This window comes from Mobula hypostoma, chromosome 5, assembly GCF_963921235.1.
Source record: "Mobula hypostoma chromosome 5, sMobHyp1.1, whole genome shotgun sequence".
In the NCBI taxonomy this organism is placed as follows: Eukaryota; Metazoa; Chordata; class Chondrichthyes; order Myliobatiformes; family Myliobatidae; genus Mobula; species Mobula hypostoma.
Window position 1 is genome coordinate 136,066,608 of NC_086101.1, and position 21,001 is coordinate 136,087,608.

The window sequence follows — 21,001 nt, forward strand, 5'->3', positions numbered from 1 at the left end:
GAACTCAACAAGGTATAAAAGGAGGGAAGATGTTAAACTTACATGTTTACATTTTGGACATATTAAGTTGAATAAGTTCTTGTTCGGAATTAATACACATGATACGGGCATTTGCAGTGAGTGCACTTGTCAAGAAATGGTGCAGCATATATTGTTTGAATGCAGTTCCTATGAGGCGCAAGGGAAACATCTAATTTGTAAATTGAGATCTTTGGGACAGACACAGCTTAGCATGGAAGGTTTGTGAGGGTATCACTGCTGTTGTAATAAGTGCGCATTTGACTTTCTGAAAAGCATTAGACTTTAGTTTTTTGTGGGGTTGTGTACTTTAGTGGGCACATAGTGGGTCTCTTTGCTCCACATTCCAACTCAGTAGGTGGTGGTAAAGCACATTATCAACACACGCAAGAGAGGTGTCGGAAATGGACCAGGTAAATTTGAGGGCAGGGTGGAAATTGGAGGCAAAGTGGATGAAATCAAGGAGTTCAGCATGGGTGCAGGAAGCAGCATGCTGAACTTTGTTCTCAAATGTATGTGGTCCATTTTCGACACCTCTCTCCCCTTTCTTGATCTCACTACCTCCAGAGACAGCTTATCCACTGATGTCTATTATAAACCCATGTACTCTCACAGTTATCTGGACCATACCTCGTCCTACCCTGGTTACTTGCGAAAATGCCATCCCCATCTCAGAGTTCCTCCCTCTCCACTGCAGCTCAGGACGAGGCTTTTCATTCTAGAACGAAACCGATGTCCTCCTTTTTCAAAGAAAGGGACTTCCCTTCCTCCACCATCAACGCTGCCCTCAACTGCATCTCTTCCATTTCATGCACGTCTGCTCTTACCCCATCTTTCCAGCACCCTACCAGCGATAGGGTTCCTCACCTACCACCCCACCAGCTTCTGCGTCCAGCACATAATTCTCCAAAAATTCCACCACCTCCAATGGTATCCCACCACAAAGCACATCTTTCCTTCCTCTCCCCCAACTTTCTGCTTTCTGCAGGGATCGCTCCCTACATGACTCCCTTATCCATTCATCCCTCCCTACTGATCTCCTTCCTGACACTTATCCTTGCAAGCGGAACAAGTGCTACACCTGCCCCTACACCACCTCCATCACTACCATCCAGAGCTCTAAACAGTCCTTCCAGCTGAGGCAGTACTTCACCTGTGAGGTCTGTTGGGGTCAATTATTGTATCTGGTGCTCACGGTGTGGCCTCCTATATATCGGTGAGACACAAGTAGATTGGGAGACTCCTTTGTCGAGCACCAATGCTCATTCTGCCAGCAAAAGCGAGACCTCCCAGTGGCCACCCATTTTAATTCCACTTCCCATTCCCATTCCAATATGTCCATCCATGGCCTCCTCCACTGTCTTGAGGCCACACTTAGGTTGGAGGGACAACACCTTATATTCCATTTGGGTAGCCTCCAACCTGATGGCATGAACATCAATTTCTCAAACTACAGGTAGTGCTCCCACCTCCCCCCCCCTTCACCATTTTCCATCTCCTTTTCCCTCTCTCGGCTTATCTCCTTGCCTGCCCACCGCTTCCCTCTGGTGCTCCTCCCCACTTTTCTTTCTTCCACAACCTTCTGTCTCTTTCACCAATCAACTTCCCAGCTCTTTACTTCATCCCTCCCCCTCCAGGTTTCACCCACCACCTTGTGTTTCTCTCTCCCCTCCCCTACACTCCCTAGCTTTTTTCTGCAGTCCTGCCAAATGGTTTCGGCCTGAAATGTTGACTGTACTCTTTTCCTAGATGCTGTCTGCCCTGCTGAGTTCCTCCAGCATTTTGTGTGTGTTGCTTGGATTTCCAGCATCTGCAGATTGTCTCTTGTTTGAAATGTACCTTATGTTGGTCTGCCAGCAGCCATTAAATGTTACAACAAGATGATGAGGGAGGATATCTAAGAAGACTCTTCGAATGAGGCCTTATGGGTAGAGATTAGAAACAAAAATGGTGTGATGACTTTGTTGGGATTATACAGTCGGCCTCCTAACAGTCAGCAGGAAATGAGAGCAGATAGGGGAATGGAGTCGTCGACACTAAGGTTTTCTTCTTTTCCATTTTTAAGTTGTTAGTTTTGCCCAAGTCTTTTAGTTTAGTTGATTAATTTTGTTTTTCTTTGGGGATGGGGTTTGCTTGTTTTTGTTCTGTTTTTTTTTCTTTTTCATGATTTTTTTTCTTCCAGTTTTTTTTTGCTTTGTATTATCCGTGGTTAGTTCTACATGTTTGGGAGCTTTGTTAATTTACACTACTTGGTTTTGCAATTACTTTTTTTAAGTGTAACAATATCTCTCCTACTATTTGTATTATTGCTATGTTTTGTTTCTATATTTTCAAATTAATAAAAAGATTGAAAAAGAAAGGAAATGAGAGCAGATATGTAGACCAATCACAGTCAGATGTAATAGCCATTGGATTGGATGAGGTGGAAACTTTAAAGTCTGCTAGAGAGATTCTGTACGTTAGAGTTGAACTAAAGATGAGAAAACACTAATGAAGGAATGAAGCTGGGTAAATAGATGAAGTTTCATGTTAGCTGGTGAATATTTTGGAGATAGTGACAAAACATCTAAATTTCAAGATAGTTGTAGAAAAGGAAAAGGATGGAGTAAAAATTAAGGTTTGGAATTACGGTAGGGCTAATTTCAACAACTGGTAGATATGGTGAAGAAAACATATGGAATGCTTACTTTCACGTGAGATATAAGGTGCAGAAAATAAAAGGTGGGATACTATGTTACAACTTTACAAAATACTGGTTAGCACGGGGTACTGCGTGCAGTTCTGGTTGCTCTGGAGACAACGCAGAGGAAAGATTGCATCGGTTGTTAATTTCCCTGGAGTGAAGAAAGCTGAAGTGTGACCTAAGAGAAGTACATAAAATTATAAATGTAGACAATCAGAATCTTTTTTCCTTGATAGGGGTATCAAAATCAAGAGGACAAAGTTAGAAGACAAGAAGAAAGTTTTAAAGGGGATTTGATGCAATTTTTAATGCAAATTTTGATAACCAGATCTCGATTGTCCTTAGATACAATCACTATCTAGGGTGACAACCGCGAAAAGAGTGCTGATGACTGGAGAGTCAGTGACAGCCCGGAGAGATGGCAACCAGGGTGGAAAGGGCTGGCAACCCAATCTGTGTCCTCTGAGAGGAGGACCCCACAAAAGCTACAATGAATCTAAGGGAAAGATACCCCCGGGGTGCCCGAGAGGGGGGGAGGATGAGCACCCCAGTCGGATGGACACAATGACATCAGACCCAGGCAATGAACAAACGACGATGAGGAAGCAGTGTGCATGTGGCAAAACCTGCAAGAACGATCGCGGCCTGAAGATCCACCAAGCGAGGATGAAGTGTTTGGCGGGAACAGGAGCAGCACAACGCGCAGGTGTCCAACCTGGTGAGACGAAGGAGGGGCCAGGCCTGGAGTTACCCCATAGTGCCCGGAACCTCCAAGTGTTGCAAACTAATCCCTCTAACGCGATGTCTAGCAGGAGGCGGATCAAATGGCCTGCAGCTAACATGACTTCACTGTGGAAGCAGTTTGATTAAGATGTTAACCAAATTCTGGAGATAACGGCGAAGGGAGGGGTTGATAGGAAGCTGCAAGCCATGCGAGGTGTCTCCCAGTGGAAGTTGGTTGTAGGGGATTCGTAGCCTGGTCTTTAGTTAGAGCCTTCAGTATTTTGGGCATCGAGGGAGAGAGGAAGAGGAGGGCCATCCGCAGTACCACCGATGCGGCAGAGAGGGCCTCAAGATGGCTGTGGCTCAAAAGAGGGGAGTCATGGAGTCATAAGTAGTTAGCCATCTGGACACAATCTGGGGTCTGATCAGCGCCGGGTGGGTCACCTGGAGGAGGTTGTATGATGTTGAAAGACCCGAAACACCCGATGATTCCAGGAACATCACTGAAGATGTGTCCAGAAGCATCAATAGATGTATGTACACAGAGACAATTACACAGGCACTTAAATAGGTAAAACATTGAAGGATTATGAACAATAGGATTAATAGGCAAATAGGATTAAGGTAGATGAGCAAAGGTAATAGCATGGCCACGTTGGGTCTAAGAACCTGATTCTATGTCATACAACCCAGTGAATATATCTTTTATATACGTATTTACATTATAAACACTGTAGTCATTTAATGAAGCATGTCCCTTTAAGAATACATAATCGCCCATAACCTCGTGACGTCACAACATCTATACGAGGACCCTTTTGGTGCTATAGAATATGCCTATATTGGATGTTAAATTTTTGTACGGCGCAGTAAATATTTAACAACTATCCAAACCTACTCCAAATACAATAATTCGGGCATATTGCATTGGAAGCAACTGCATGGTTATAGAGAAAGAGCATAAGGTCGGGATTAATAACTCAGAGTTAACGGTCGGTAATTGGCGCCAAAATTCAAAGTGAGCGGAAGGCGCTCGAGTGGCGCTGCAGGTTCGGCTGAGACCGACAAATCGGAAATAAATCGTGAGATAAAACTTGGATCGGTAACACACAGCCACAAGGGAGGATGTACATTAAGTCGATAATCATTGACGGCTTCAAGTCGTACGCGCAGAGGACGGAGATCAACGGCTTTGACCCCCTCTTCAACGCTATTACCGGTCTGAACGGCAGCGGCAAATCCAACATCTTGGACTCCATCTGCTTCCTGCTGGGCATCAGCAACCTGTCGCAGGTCAGTGTCAGACCGTACCTCATCTCTGATCTCTCCCCTCAACACCGGCCACCTGGCATCAGTCGGCTGTCTGAAACCGTGGCCTCAACAAACCCATGCCGTAGCACCTTTCATGTTTTGTTAAAAAATAAACATCCAGAGTGGTTCATAACTGCAGAAGAACCCACGCAGCCCTTCGTAGCAGAGTTGTCCATCAAATCACTTAAAATACGTTATCAACGCAATACTTTTTGTAAGACTTGCCGTGCAAAGGTTGGGTTATTTGCAGTTCACTGGAACCAGAGATCTTGGATCATCTTGAGGTTCTGCAAACAAAAGGTTTGTTGTTATATGGCCAGGCAGATGCTACGTTCGCTCAACACATCGAAAGTAAACTTCATGGATTTCTATGGTGTTCTTAAAAATGTTGCACCCTTTTTCTAAGGAAAATTGATCAATCAAAATGTTTAACTAATCAAGAGCAAGAAATTGTAAAGTGCTATGTGAACATCAGGCATTTTATTGTGAAAATCTAAATATATTTATTGAACAAAAATGAACTGGGAAATTAATTATTTATCAGTAAATCAATCCTGATGAAGGGTCTCGGCCTGGACTGCTTACTCTTTTCCATAGATGCTGCCTGGCCTATTGGGTTCCTCCAGCGTTTTGTTTGTGTTCCTTTGATTTATTATTGTCACATGTACTGAGGTACAGTGCAAAACTTGTCTTGCAAACCAACCATATAGATCAATTCATTATGCAGTGCTATGAGGGAAAACAATACTGGAGTAAATTGTTACAGTGCAGTGCAGGTAGACAGTAAGGATTGTGAGGATATGAGTCCATCTCATTGTGCCAGGGATTCATTCAATAGCCTTACGCCAGTGGGATAGAAGCTGTCCTTGAGCCTGATGATACATACTTTCAGGTTTCTGTCTGATTGGAGATGAGAAAAGAGTTGTCTGGGGTGGGTGAGATCTTTGATTATGCTGGCTGCTTTACAGAGGGAGCAAGAGGAATAGATAGCCTGTGGAGGGTGCGGGACCTAATTTTAGTGATGTGCTGAGTTGTGGCCATAAATCACTGCTGTTTCTTGCAGTCGTGAACAGAGTAATTGTTCTGCCAAGTCGTGATGCATCCGGATAGGATCCTTTCCATGGTGAATCATTAAAATTTGGTGACTGTCCTTTGAGGAAGGGAAATACTGGAAATACCCTGGAGTGGTTCAGGCAATATTGGTAGAGAGGGAAGCAGAATAAAGGTTTCTGGTTGATGACCTCCCTCAGTGAGAAAGATGGATACAAAACTAGTTTTAAATTATAGAGAAAGAAGGGCAGGAAGAACAAAAGTGAAGGTTTATGGTGGGATGAAATGCAATTGTGTAATGTCATGTCATCAGCTGAATGATGGTATTAAAGGTGGATTCGGAAAAGCTATAAATGGGAGTAACAAATGAAACGATGGAAGAAAAAGTATTAGACAAAGAAATGGATGTTGGGTGCAAGAGTGGAATACTGATTACCTGGAGTTGTTTAATCCTGGGTGCTGGAACACTGTTGAGTCAGAGTAGGAGGTTAGTGTGGGAGTGAGATGGAGCATTAAAATGACAAGCAAACATGAAGATCAGGCAACACACACAAAAATTGCTGGTGAACGCAGCAGGCCAGGCAGCATCTATGGGAAGAGGCACCGTCGACGTTTTGGGCCGAGACCCTTGGTCAGGACTAACTGTAAGAAGAGATAGTAAGAGATTTGAAAGTGGGAGGGGGAGATCTGAAATGATAGGAGAAGACAGGGGGTGGAGCTAAGAGCTGGAAAGTTGATTGGCAAAAGGGATATGAGGCTGGAGAAGGGAGAGGATCATGGGACGGGAGGCCTAGGGAGAAAGAATGGGGGAAGGGGGAAGCCCAGAGGATAGGCAAGGAGTTTAATGAGAGAGACAGAGGGAGAAAAAGGAGAGAGAGAGAGAGAAAAATTAATAATAAATAAATAACCGATGGGGTACAAAGGGGAGATGGGGCATTAACAGCAGTTAGAGAAGTCAGTGTTCATGCCATCAGGTTGGAGGCTACCCAGATCCTCCAGCCTGAGTGTGGCTTCATCTTGACAGTAGAGGAGGCCGTGGATAGACATATCAGAATGGGAATGGGACGTGGAATTAAAATGTGTGGCCACTGGGAGATCCTGCTTTCTCTGGCGGACAGAGCGTAGGTGTTCAGAGAAACGGTCTCCCAGTCTGCGTCGGGTCTCACCAATATATAGAAGGCCACATCGGGAGCGACGGACGCAGTATATCACCCCAGCTGACTCACAGGTGACGTGTTGCCTCACCTGGAAGGACTGTCTGGGACCCCGAATGGTGGTGAAGGAGGAAGTGTAAGGGCATGTGTAGCACTTGTTCCGCTTACAAGGATAAGTGCCGGGAGGGAGATCGGTGGGGAGGGATGGGGGGGACGAATGGACAAGGGAGTCACATAGGGAGCGATCCCTGCGTATAGCGGGGGGGGGAGGGAAAGATGTGCTTAGTGGTGGGATCCCGTTGGAGGTGGCGGAAGTTACGGAGAATTATATGTTGGACCTGGAGGCTGGTGGGGTGGTAGGTGAGGACAAGGGGAACCCTATTCCTAGTCAGGATTGTTCTTTTGAAATTGAACAAAAATGTTCTGTAAAGTGATCTGTTTTGTTTTATTTCCTTATTGTGAAGTAAACTACACTGTGAGCACCTATTAGTACATTAAAGTAGAAGAATTACGAGGAAATCAATATTTGGGTTGCCAGCCTTTGGGATGAGAGCAATTGAAAGGGCAGATATTGCAGCTTCTGTGGTTGCTTGGGAAGATGTGATGAAAATGGGAATGACAGAAATAGAACAGGGGAGCACAAAGTGCTGAGGTGACACTGCTTGTTCCCAAACTAGTAATCCAGACATCTAGTGTACTAATTCAGTGATGCAGGTTCAGTTCCCAACTAGATAACTGCGGAATTTAAATCAATTTTGTTTTAAAAATCTGTCGTAGTTAATGATGATTATGCTTGATTATTGTAAAAACCTGTCTAATTCAGCCAATCCTAGTGCAGGATATTACGTTGTCCCTGTGTGCTCTACGAGTGATTTTGGTTCTTTTGAAATGAGCTATAATGTCAATCACTATCTTAATGCACTTGGATAGTCAGCACTAATATTCTCACCAAATTTGGATCAGCAGGAAATCGCCCTTGCAATATCTGCGGACTGCTGTCCAAATAACAAAAACTGTTGGTAAATCTCAGTGGATCAGGCAACATCCATGGAAAGAAAGATAATGTTTTGGATGTATAGCCCTGTGTCAGAATTGAAAAATGTAACTGCTGTCTGAACTCCTGAGATTTTCCAGCATTTCCTGTTCCTGTTTCAGATGTTCAGCATTTTTTTCTTTGATGTTCATTAGCCTAGTAGTAGTCTGACATATTCTTCCCTTGCAACCATGCCTTACTATGATCCGCTGGCAGGACAGACATAGTAGAAGTGGCATGTAGGAAGGAGGGATTTGTATAGAGACTCCACATCCATGAATTCTTATAGCATCAGGTCAAGCAAAGAAACAATCAGCACTGTAGACTTGTTCTGCTGTTAGATTTTCATCAGCAACAATCTTCACAAGCTCATCAATAAGTTTCCCTGCTGCTTCATGATCAGCAGATGCTTTATATTTAAAAGTTTTAAAATCTTTAAAATTTGAATGCTGCACCTTTAAAATTTTTGCAACCAGCCTGTTGAGTACTCATAATTACCTTAAATTTTCAGTTCACCATGATAGATCTTTGCTTGTTTTATGATCAGCATACCGTTAGTGGCACATGTTTGCTCTGACACAGCTGAATCCATTTTTTCAATGCACAATTGAGATCTTCAATTTTCACTTTATGCAGTGTTTTTCTATTTTTTGTTAACTTCTGTGCATTACATACATGAGGTCACTTCTCAGAACAGTCTGTGGTATGCAGAGACGTGTGCATCACTCAGAAACCTTCCCAGCACCTTGTGAAATTATCCATTTGTGACATCATGTCAGTGTTCAAAACTTCGGAGGTTTTCGTATTTTGGAATTTCAGATGAAGTTCTCAACCTGTACCATGAAAGGATGTGTCAGATACAACATGGCAACTGGGGAATGGATTGAAGCTCTTGTAGGAAGCAAGGTAGAAAGAAATGTTTTCAAGGTAGCTTTGGGCTTTTAGTGGAAACTGGTTTTGAGCTACCCCTTGAAATGAATATAGTGACTTTGTGGAAACTGGTGGCAGAGGTAATGAAATTATTGATTTTGGTTTAACAGTAGAAAGTTTCTCTATAACACTAGAAATTGGCAGTCTAGCAAAGGAGTTGCGGAAGGGGGACTGAATAGGGCTGAAAGAGTATACAAATTGGAATACATTCACAACAGTTTTGTATCGTTACACACAAATCTTTCAATTTTACCAACAATTCCAAAATAACAGCACTTTTCTTATTTAAAAATATATGAAATGTGATTTGAAAGGGGAAGTGAAATAAATTTAATGTTTCAGTTTGATAGCCCTTCATGAAAGTCACTGTTAGCTTAAACAAAATGGATATTGGTCTATGTATGTCTGTCTCCAAACCCCACTGTTATTTTTAGTGACATATTGTTAGATTGTATTTTCACTAGTGATTAGGCTTGTAGTTTATAATTTAAAACATTCATATACCAGCTAATCTTTATCAATTTTACAATTAAAAAAGCCTCAAATTTAAATATCAAGAGTTGAGCTTGTGTAAAAACACATGTTGGGCTGCAACTGGAGTATTTGATTCAATTCTGTTCACTGCACTTTGGAAAGGGTGTGAAGGTCCTGGAGATTTCCCCGATAAAAGTATACAAAAGATTGGTTAGAGCAGTTCCAGAGAGAAGAGCTTCCAGCTACTGTACAACATCAGAATGTAGAAGCTGGGAATGGTTCTTGAAACAATGAATGTTGAGAGGAAATTTGGTAGGTACAAGATCTTGAGGAGTTTAGGTAAAGTTAATAGAAGGAAGCTGTTCCCATCAGCAGGTTGTTCAAGGAACAAGAGATTGGGACTTGAAGGAATGGCCAAAAGATATTGGGGATGCAAGGGGAAAAAACACTCCATGAAAAATTACTCAATGGAACTTACTGCATGTTTAGGAGAATAGGAATGGAATTGATAAGGACTTCAAAATGTAATCTAATAGGCCTTTGAGAGAAGATAACTTTTTTGCATTGGACACGTGTTTAATTAGAACAATATGCAATCCAAATGATATGCTTTTACTTTTGAAATGGTTTGAATGTTGACATTTTCATGGGATATCTTTGTTTTCTGCTATTAGGTGCGAGCATCAAACCTTCAGGATTTGGTCTATAAAAATGGACAAGCAGGGATTACGAAAGCCACTGTTTCAATTACCTTTGACAACAGTGACAAAAAACAGAGTCCTTTGGGCTTTGAGACTCATGATGAAATTACAGTTTCAAGACAGGTACTTTTTAATCTATTTTTTGAAAGATATGATTTAATTTCATAATTCTAAGAGCTTGAATATTTTTAAAGAAATAAGCAAGGTTAAAGTTAATATGGTCAATTGTTAGAAAGATTTTAATGAAATAATTCCTTTGTCCTTTTTTTTCTATGCCCATTTTTTGAGTTCTTGGTTTGGAATCTTACTGTTTTGAGTTAATAGCACAGGAAAAATAATTAATTTTATAGAAGCTGCAATATGCATCTTAATGTCTAACCAATTATGGTTGTGCAGTTAGTGTGGGTGGTTGTTGGATTTTAATTTGATCCAGCACAATTTGGTAATTGATTGAAATTCAAAAAATATCATTGCAAACCTCTGCTAATCTGCTTCTTGGACCTTTATCTGAATTTTTGTTTACTTTATGCAGATAATTATAGTGAATGTATAGTTTTTAACTATGACTGGAAGGAGATTAATTGGAACAGGTTGCCCAAAATGTATGTTCTTCTCGTTTGAAGGGCAACCAAACGTGTACTGGGTTTGTTAAACAAAGCAAACTTAATTTCATTTTGCATTGTAGACATGGAGAATTAAGTTCTTCATTTTTGTCTTAAAAGGTTTATTTTCCCTCCTTTCTCTCTCTCAAATCCATTAATGCTTGTTTGCTAAAGGTGCTTTAGCTTTGTACAAAGCAAAGAAAAAGGAATTTTCCCTAAAAATGAGCAATTTGTCTCAGGAATGGAAGAACACGTGTTTAACATGTGTTAATTGTAGCAAGATGATGCTGGTGAACTACGGCGATGTTCTGCTGGATACGTGCAATACTTCTAAATACATCTCTCTTGAATTACTCTCATTGCAATCTGCAGCATGTAAATTCCTATAAGCAATGTACTTTTAAATCAACTCATGATCTACGGATTTCATGATCTTCTGAAGGACCTGGCGGATCAAGCAGGTATGGCACTTTAAACGGATGAAGATTCATCGACAGAACTAGAAGTGAGGCAGGATGAGTGGACTCCAAACCAGGCTGAAATGCAGAGGGATGAGACTCCCTCTTACCTGAATTTTGTTAGCAAATGTGCAGACTCCAGACAACAAAATTGAGAACCTGAGGCTAAAATTGCTGTATTGGAAGGAAATGAGAAATTATTGTGTTCTATGGTTGAACAAGATGTGTCTTACTCTTAACACACCAGATATGGCGATGTCATACTCAAAGGCTTCTTGATTCACAGACTGGACCGAACTGCTGATTCAGAACAGGCAACAGGTGGAGGTGTGTGTTTCATGATAAACTCCCGGTAGTGCTCTCATGTGGTGATTTTGTTGAACTTGTGTTTCCCTGACCTTGAACACCTAATGGTCAAATGCATCCATTCTATTTACCTAGGGAGGTCTCCATAATCCTGACTGCAGTTTACAAACCACTGGAGGCTGAGTATAAGCAAGCGCTTGAGATACTGCATGATGCTGTCTCCAAATAGGAAACAGTTCATTCTAACGCATTTCAAATCATAATCGGGGACTTCAACCAGGCTTGTCTGAAGAAAACCCTACCTAATTACTATCAGGTAATAACCTGTAGCTTCAGAGGTTGCAACACACTTGACCACTGTATACTAAGATAAGGAATGCCTACTGTTCCATGCCCAGTCTGCATTTCAGTGGATCGGATCACTTGGCTGTCCTTCTACCTGCATACAAGTAGAGGCTAAAGAACAAAGCTCCAGAGGTTAGGTCAAACACAGGGCTGGTTGCGTGAGACAGAGGAGTGGCTATGGGATTGATCGAGTTGGTGGACTGGGCTGTGTTCAAGGACTCATCTGTGGATCTGAATGAATACACCATGGTTGACGTGGACTTTATTAGAACAGTTGTAGACGATGGTGTCGCACAAAATCATTCAGAGTCTTTTCCTTCCAAAAGCCCTGGATGAACGATGAGATTTGCAATCTGCAATATGCTGAGGGCTGGATCAGAGGCATTCAAGTCTGGTGACCAAGAAAGTTGCAAGGGTCCAGGTACAGTAGCCAGAAAGCCATCTCATGGGTGAAGTGGCAATTCCAGACTAGAATCAACAAAGGATGCTCAACAGGGCTTGAGTACTATCCCCTCTCATAAAGTTAATATAGTTAACGAAGTTAACATGGATGACAACAGGGCTTCGCTTCCAGATGAGTTCAATGCCTTCTATACTCGTTTTGACTGTCAAAACGTGGAGGAACCATCACAAACTCACAGAGTCCCTGATGATCCTGTGACTTCCATCTCTGAGGCCAATGCATGAGCCCAGAAGAAGCATCTGGCCCAACAGGGTACCTGGCCAAGTACGAATCAACTGGCTGGAGTGTTCACTGAGGTCTTTACCCTCTTGCTTTGGCAGTGTGAGGTACTCATCTGCTTCAAGCAGGTTTCAATTATACCATTGCCGACGAAGAACATGGTAATCTGCCTCAGTGACTATTGTCCTGTAGCTCTTACATCCACAGTGAATAAGTGTTTTTGAGAGGTTGGTGATGAAACATATCAACTCCTGCCTGAGAAGCGACTTGGACCTGCTCCAATTTCTCTACTGGCACAATAGGTGCACAGCAGATGCCATCTCATTGTCTCTTCACTCAACCATGGAACATCTAGACAGCAAAGGTGGATACATCAGGATGTTCTTTATCAGCTACAATTCAGTATTTAATACCATCGTTCCATCAGAACTAATCAATAAGCTTCAAATGGGTCTTTGATTTCCTCACTTGCAGACCCCATTCAGTTTGGATTGGCAACAACATCTCCACAATCTCAAACAAAAGAAAATCTGCAGATGCTGGAAATCTGAGCAACACGCAGAAAATGCTGGAGGAACTCAGCAGGCCAGGCATAATCTATGGAAAACAGTACAGTAAGATGTTTCTAGCTGAAACCCTTCAGCCCGAAGCATCAACTGTACTCTTATCCATAGATGCTGCCTGGCCTGCCGAGTTCCTTTAGCATTTTGTGTCTGTTCCTCCACAATCTCCATCAGCATGGGTGTACCACAAGGCTTTCTGCTTAGCCTCTTGCTCTACTTGCTATACACCTGTGACTGTGTGGCTAAGCACAGTTGCAATGCCATAATCAAGTTTGTTGGTGACACCATTGTCGTAGGCCAAATCAAAGGCGGTGATGAATCATCATATAGGAGGAAGTTTGAAAATCTGGTTGAGTGGTGCCATAACACCAATCTCCTACTGAATGTCAACGAGGCCAAGGAGCTGATTATAGACTTCAGGAGGAGGAAACCACAGGTCCATCAGCCAATTCTCATTGGAGGATCAGAGGTGGAGAGGGTCAGCAACTTTAAATTCTTTGCTGTTATTATCTTGGAGGACCTGTCCTATACCCAGCACGCAAGTGCAGTTTCGAAGAAAGCATGGAAGCACCTGTACTTAGGAGTTTGCAAAGATTCAGCTTGGCATCTAAGACTTTGACAAACTTGTATAGATGTATAGTGGAGAGTATATTGACTGGCTGCATCACAGGCTAGTATGGAAACCCCAAAACACCAAATCAACAGCCTAGTATGGAACAGAAAATCTTACAAAAAGTGGTGGATACAGCCCACTCCATCACAGGTAAATCCTTCTCCACCATTGGGTGTATTTACATGAGGCATGTTTGCAGGAAAGCAGCATCCATCATCAGGGACCCCACCACCCAGGACATGCTCTCCACTCACTGTTGCCATCAGGAAGAAGGTGTAGGAGCCTCAGGACTCGTCCCACCATAGATGCTATTATTATCCCTCAGGCTCTTGAACCGGGCGGGGGGGGTGGGGGGTAACTTCACTCAACTTCACTTGCCCCATCATTGTGATGATCCTACAACCTATGGACTCACTTTCAAGGACTCTTTATCTCATGTTCTAGATATTTATAGCTTATTTATTTTTAATTATTACTCCTTTCATTCTTTCTTGTATTTGCAGTTTGTTGTCATTTGCACACTGGTTGAATGCCCAGGTTTCTGCTTTCTTTCATTGATTTTATTATGGTTATTATTCTATTATGGTTTTACTAAGTATGCCCACAAGAAAATGTATCTCAGGGTTGTATATGGTGACATATATGTACTCTGATAATAAATTTACTTTGAACTTTGGAATGCTCCTAATCTCTCTACAGGTCGTTAAGTACTTCTCAGTCTGGTCACTGTTTGTAATATCGGAAAATGTGGCAGTTGTTTTGTGGAATGCTCAAAATTATTTATAAATAATTTTTATAATCTTCACTTACAAATGGCAAGTTTACTGGGATAACGTGTGGAAGGTTAACAGTTAAATTCATTAGGATTTTAGGATACAGTACTAAGAAATGAATGTTTTAGTCAATAATCTTAAGCTCATTTGCTTCTTGCATTAGGAACCCTTGAAATGTGTTTTGTACATTGCAATTTAAAAAAGATATTGGATTTAAGGTTGACTATACGAAATCCAATCCCATTAGGTTTGGGTAGGTAGTTTAGCACTAATTTTTTTTTTTGAAAATTTTCAGGACGGGAACAGAATAGCTGTTTTAAAATATTTTACCTTGCGTGAATGAGGAAAAGATACTGATGTATCCTGCAGTGACCCACAGTTATGCATGGTTACTGAATAAGATGGCGTAGCTCAGAGCAGTTGATTAGAAACTCAATAGATGTCTTAGGTTCTACCTGCATACAGCTATGATGTTGTGCACCAACATGCGCTGTGGGTGGGTGGGTGGGGAAACAAAATATCAATGTGTGTAATTATTAATTAGCTTTCCTTCAATATGCATAAGTCTTGATGAAAACATTACGGCAGATGCACTTTTACAAAGTTTTATTTTGAGGAATCAAATTTCAAATAGCATCAAGATTTGAAGTATTACAAAAATATGTTAAGAAACGATGAGGTATTTTTCTAATCCATTAATATAAATAGCTGGATTGATTGATGAATTAGCCATTCTATTGCTATTGCACAATGTTTATGTAAATCAGAGGGTGCTGAGACAGCCTTTTTAGGATTATTGACTAGATTTGTATCCTGACTATTTTTATATTAAGCTACCATTTTTTTAAAGCTACATGTGAAATTATTATGCTTGTTTTAAATGTATTATAAAATATTTATTTCAGGTGATAATTGGTGGGAGAAACAAGTACCTAATTAATGGTGTGAATGCAAACAACACCAGAGTGCAGGATCTTTTCTGTTCAGTTGGTTTGAATGTCAACAATCCTCACTTCCTCATAATGCAGGTTTGTATGTTTTTGTATATACTGTTTATATGCTTTTCACCTAGCAATCTGCTGAGCCAAAAATTGTTTTTTTGATTTATTTAGACTGAAACAAAATCTTGTCAGAATGTGTTAGTATTCACTGTTGTTTTGTTAGACTATTTCCACAAATAAGCTCAGCTTCAAGAAGATTTGGAAAGTATGGAGTGCCTTAATTGTGTGAAAAGAATGGGAGAGCTGGACCCAGACGTGGAAACATTGTTCATTTCTGGGCATAAGGATGAGAAGCTGGTTCTATATGGACTGGACGAGTTGATCGGAATTATGATGTGACCCTGAGAATAACTTGCAACAAATGGTATTGGTTTAGTAAACAGGATACAATTGCAGGATACAAGAAGCATTTTTTAATGTATTGAGCTTCTGTTAATCTGAAATGTACAACCTGCAAAGGTGATGAAAACAAACTCTATAGCATTACTTTAAAGTGCATGAGATGACATTTATAAGAGAGGTCAGGCAGTGGCAAAAATGCAAGATATTGAGGCTAATTGGATAACCATACCAAAGAGCTCTTGCAAGCACCGTGATGTAAAACATTACTCTGTCAGTGGTCAGTAATCTTAGGGAAATTGTAAATGTTTAGTCTTTGAAAATTTGGAAAGACAGCACATATTCTGAGTTGGGCTCTTCAGTAGGAGTGCCGAGAGTACATCACCATTGCCTGAGTTACACTTTTAAGGATTGTTGTCAGACTCAAAACAAGTGGTACAAGATATAACCTAGAGAATAACCTACATGACCCAAGTGTATTTCTAGCGGATATAGTGGCATGCAAAAGTTTGGGCACCCTGGTCAAAATATCTGTTACTGTGAATAGCTAAGCGAGTAAAAGATGACCTGATTTCCAAAAGGCATAAAGTTAAAGATGACACATTTCTTTAATATTTTAAGCAAGATTACTTTTTTATTTCCATCTTTTACAGTTTCAAAATAACAAAAAAGGAAAAAGGCCCAAAGCAAAAGTTTGGGCACCCTGCATGATCAGTACTTAGTAACACCCCCTTTGGCAAATATCACAGCTTGTAAATGCTTTCTGTAGCCAGTTAAGAGTCTTTCAATTCTTGTTCAGGTGATTTTCACCCATTCTTCATTGCAAAAGGCTTCTAGTTCTGAGAGATTCTTGGGCCATCTTTCATGCACTGCTCTTTTGAGGTCTATCCACAGATTTTCGATGGACTGTGGGACTGTGAGGGCTATGGCAAAACCTTCAGCTTGCGCCCCTTGAGGTAGTCCATTGTGGATATTGAGGTGTGTTTAGGATTATTATCCTGTTGTAGAAGCCATCCTCTTTTCATCTTCAGCTTTTTTACAGACGGTGTGATGCTTGCTTCCAGAATTTGCTGGTATTTAATTGAATTCATTCTTCCCTCTCCCAGTGAAATGTTCCCTGTGCCACTGGCTGCAACACAAGGCCAAAGCATGATTGATCCACCCCCGTGCTTAACAGTTGGAGAGGTGTTCTTTTCATGAAACTCTGCACCCTTTTTTCTCCAAATTTACCTTTGCTCATTGCGGCCAAAATGTTCTATTTTAACTTCATCAGTCCACAGGACTTGTCTCCAAAATGCATCAGGCTTGTTTAGATGTTCCTTTGCAAACTTCTGACGCTGAATTTTGTGATGAGGATGCAGGAAAGGTTTTCTTCTGATGACTCTTCCATGAAGGCCGTATTTGTGCAGATGTCGCTGCACAGTAGAACAGTGCACCACCACTCCAGAGTCTGCCAAATCTTCCTGAAGGTCTTTTGCAGTGAAATGGGGGTTTTGATTTGCCTTTCTAGCAATCCTATGAGTAGTTCTCTCGGAAAGTTTTCTTGGTCTTCCAGACTTCAACTTGACCTTCACCGTTCCTGTTAACTGCCATTTCTTAATTACATTGCGAACTGAGGAAACAGCTACCTGAAAACACTTTGCTATCTTCTTATAGCCTTCTCCTGCTTTGTGGGCATCATTTATTTTAATTTTCGGAGTGCTAGGCAGCTGTTTAAAGGAGCCCTTGGCTGCTGATTGTTGGGACAAGGTCTGAGGAGTCAGGGTATTTATAAAGCTTTGAAATTTGCATCACCTGACTTTTCCTAATGATGACTGTGAATAAGCCATAACTCTAACAAGCTAATTAAGGTCTGAGACCTTGGTAAAAGTTATCTGAGAACTCAAATCTCTTGGGGTGCTCAAACTTTTGCATGGTGCTCCTTTCCTTTTTTTCACTCTAAAATTGTACAAAACAAAAATAATGCACTAATATTGCTTAAAATGTTGAAAAGAATGTTTCGTCTTTAACTTTTATGACTTTCGCAGATCAGTTCATCCTCTACTCACTTAACTATTCACAGTAACAGAAATTTTGACTGGGGTGCCCCAACTTTTGCATGCCACTGTAGGTCTATTCATGTACAGGTGGGTGAATAATTTCCTCTTTCAGTTTGAGGACACTCCATTGGGTGATGTAACACTATCTCTGTAAGCAAAGGTTAGATTAAAAATTAATTTAGCAGCTCAAGAAAATACACGTGATGTTGTGATCATTATATATTGAAACCCAAAGATGATGTGAAGTGTTTCTATGTCTTTAAATTTATTCAAAGCTTTTGGGTGTTACTACAAAAGCTATCTTTATTACATATTACTCATTACACACCCCTTCACACACAACCATGATCAGCTATATTTAAGAAAAAGATTTCCTACATACTTTACTGTGACTTTATAGTGTAACTTTGAGTTAAATTTACAACTGAAACTCTGGTGAACAATTACTACTGTAAAAAGCTGTGTTTTTCTATTTGTGGCATTTGCAGAGCCACTGTAGCCCCATTTATTATAGGGTGTGGGAAATGGTAGCACAAGTTTTGACATGGAGTGGATGAAATAATGGCTGGAATCCAGGATATCGTCTATCCTCATTGAATGAAGCCCTTGACTTGGGAGGCAAATTAAATAATCAGTTATCCGAGGCTGCTGTACATTCCTTGGAAGCATGAACCATTTTCTGAAGCTTGAACTTTTAGTCTGTCCTTGCTTTGCCAAGAACTGGGTGATCTTTCATGGAAAGTTACGTACATAAGAGCAGAAGAAATAGCAGGAGTAGGCCATCCGGCCTCTTGACTTGGGAATGGTTCTAATTTGTAAGCATTGCAAATTGCAGCACATAAGTGAAATATTATTTTTTATGCATTTGGATTTCATTTATTTAAAATTAATTATTTTGCAAGATTTTATTTATTTAAGTTTTATTCTTTGTTGTTTATGTTAAAGTCAACTTGTTTTAAAATTAGATACACACTGATGTATGTCTGAACATTGTAAAGTTAAACCTATGTTGTTTAACATGTACTGCAGACACTGTGCTGAATCTTTAAAATTAAATTTGTTTTGCTTTTAGGGTCGTATTACTAAGGTTTTGAACATGAAACCCCCAGAGGTAAGTTTTCTAGTTTATGTTTGGATCTTGATGCCATGAATATTGGTAGAAATAAGCGTTCATGCCTATCAGTTACATTGTGCACAGTCTGTGTTTATTTGGAAATATTCAAATAATTAATGATGTACCTTTTTTCCAAAATTTTGAAGTTTAAAAAGAATTCTAATCTAAGTACTTATACGAATTTTGAAATTGTTATCACTGTTTATAGAATACTGCTGTACATAATTGTAAACTTTTGTACCACAGATCTTATCACTGATAGAAGAAGCAGCAGGGACCAGAATGTATGAATGTAAGAAGTTAGCTGCCCAGAAAACAATTGAGAAAAAGGAGGCCAAGTTGAAAGAAATCCACACGGTAATTTATTTGTCCCACTGCACTTTATATAGAAAAGTACAGCATTGAAATCGGCTGTCAGCACACCTTGCCCGTGTTAACCATAATGCCTATCTGTGCTAGTTCCATTTGCCCACATTAGTCCCATATCCCTTTATGCCATAACCATATAGGTACCTTCAAATGCCTTTGAACTGTTGTATTGTATCTGCCTGTAATACCTCTCTTGGCAGCTCATTCTGGATAATCACCACCTTTGTATGGATAAAACCAATTCACTCCTTAAATTCTCTCTTAAACTTGTGCCCCCCAGATCCAGATTCCTGGTCTGGGATAATAATTTTGACTATTAATCCTACATATACCCATCATAATTTTATAAATCTTCTATGTTCTGATGAGAATAAACCCAGTCTATCCAATCTGTTATAACTATGCCCTATATTCCAGACACCATCCTGATAAATGAATGCTTCTGCAATCTTTCTATTGTTATTACATATTTCATGTTCCTGAGCTATACACAATACTCCAAATACTTCCTAACTAATATTTTGTACAGCTGCAACATAATGTTCCAACATTTATATTTAATGTATCAGACAACAAAGATGAGCATAATAAATGCTTTTTTTTCATCACCCTATCTGTCTCTAATGTGTTATTGCTCAACAGTTTTCCATAATTTGCTGTTTGTATTTAAGACTGCCAACATCTTGCTTTCTAATTAATGTAAATGATCTTGCTTAATGAATATTGGAGAAGGATAGTCGTAATGAGTATGAGGGAATTGAAGGTTTGTTCGTAAGTGAAATGTACTGAAGCCATTATGCTATTCAGTTCAGTGGATTCATATTTACTGTTTGGGGAAAATAGCTTCCAGATCTACAGAGTACACAATTATCATTTTTTAAAATTATGATAATGCTGGATTAGTATTGAGGACCTATTTGCTGATGGAGAGGTTGGAGGGCTCTTTAAAGCCTAATGCATAAATTCCATTTAGGAAGGCTGCTTTTTCAATTTTTGGTTTGTCAGCTCAATTCAGTTGGGTGATAACAGAATGAAGCTGATGGGCCAATTGCATGATGTGTAAGAAAATCAAGCATGTCTTTGTTTTGCAGTTAAGTAACATGAATTGTCCAGAACTTTGCATTGGAAGAGATGCATGCAGGATTGGAAGGGACCATGATGCCATTATTTAGGCTCACTATTATTCCTCTTGTTCTTATTTGCCTATAATTCTGTTTTCAGCGATTTGTGCTATTGATTAAGAAATAAATTGATTACTAAGTTAAATGATATTAACGTGTTGAGATTGTGTGGGTTTGTGTGACAGATCTTGTATATGGAGTGATGTAGAATAGAAAAATTATTTATTGAAGTACCAAACTAAAATTACATTATTTGTATTTTTGGTACAATGTTCTAACAGTTTGAGAATCCTGTGCATTTGTAATTCATGAAACTTTTTTTAACCAATTTTTTTTATATGTTTTAGATTTTGGAAGAGGAAATTACTCCTACTCTTCAGAAATTGAAGGAGGTGTGTATTCATGATTTTGCCAATGGGAGAAAAAAGTGGTAAAACATGGTTTTCACATTTGCTACTTATTGCTCTGACTGGTTATTGTGTATTATGAGAATGCTGAATCTCCATTGACTATCCCTTGATAAAATAACATATGAAGTAGATTTTAGGACTAAAAAGGGGTTTTTGTTTGAAGTTTCCCAATGCAATGTTTGCTGAGAG

The 21,001-nt window shown here is 40.1% G+C and overlaps 1 protein-coding gene across 1 annotated transcript in view; it reads left to right on the forward strand.

The window, feature by feature from the left end:
• Window positions 1-4,285: 4,285 nt before the first annotated feature.
• smc2 (structural maintenance of chromosomes 2) overlaps window positions 4,286-21,001 on the forward strand; it is a 46,064-nt gene continuing 29,348 nt past the window's right edge. Inside the window, exons 1-6 of the mRNA XM_063048982.1 lie at window positions 4,286-4,717; window positions 10,051-10,200; window positions 15,325-15,447; window positions 18,871-18,909; window positions 19,159-19,269; window positions 20,750-20,794. Coding sequence (XP_062905052.1) covers window positions 4,550-4,717; window positions 10,051-10,200; window positions 15,325-15,447; window positions 18,871-18,909; window positions 19,159-19,269; window positions 20,750-20,794 — 636 coding nt within the window. The 5' untranslated portion in view covers window positions 4,286-4,549. The remainder of the gene's footprint in view (window positions 4,718-10,050; window positions 10,201-15,324; window positions 15,448-18,870; window positions 18,910-19,158; window positions 19,270-20,749; window positions 20,795-21,001) is intronic.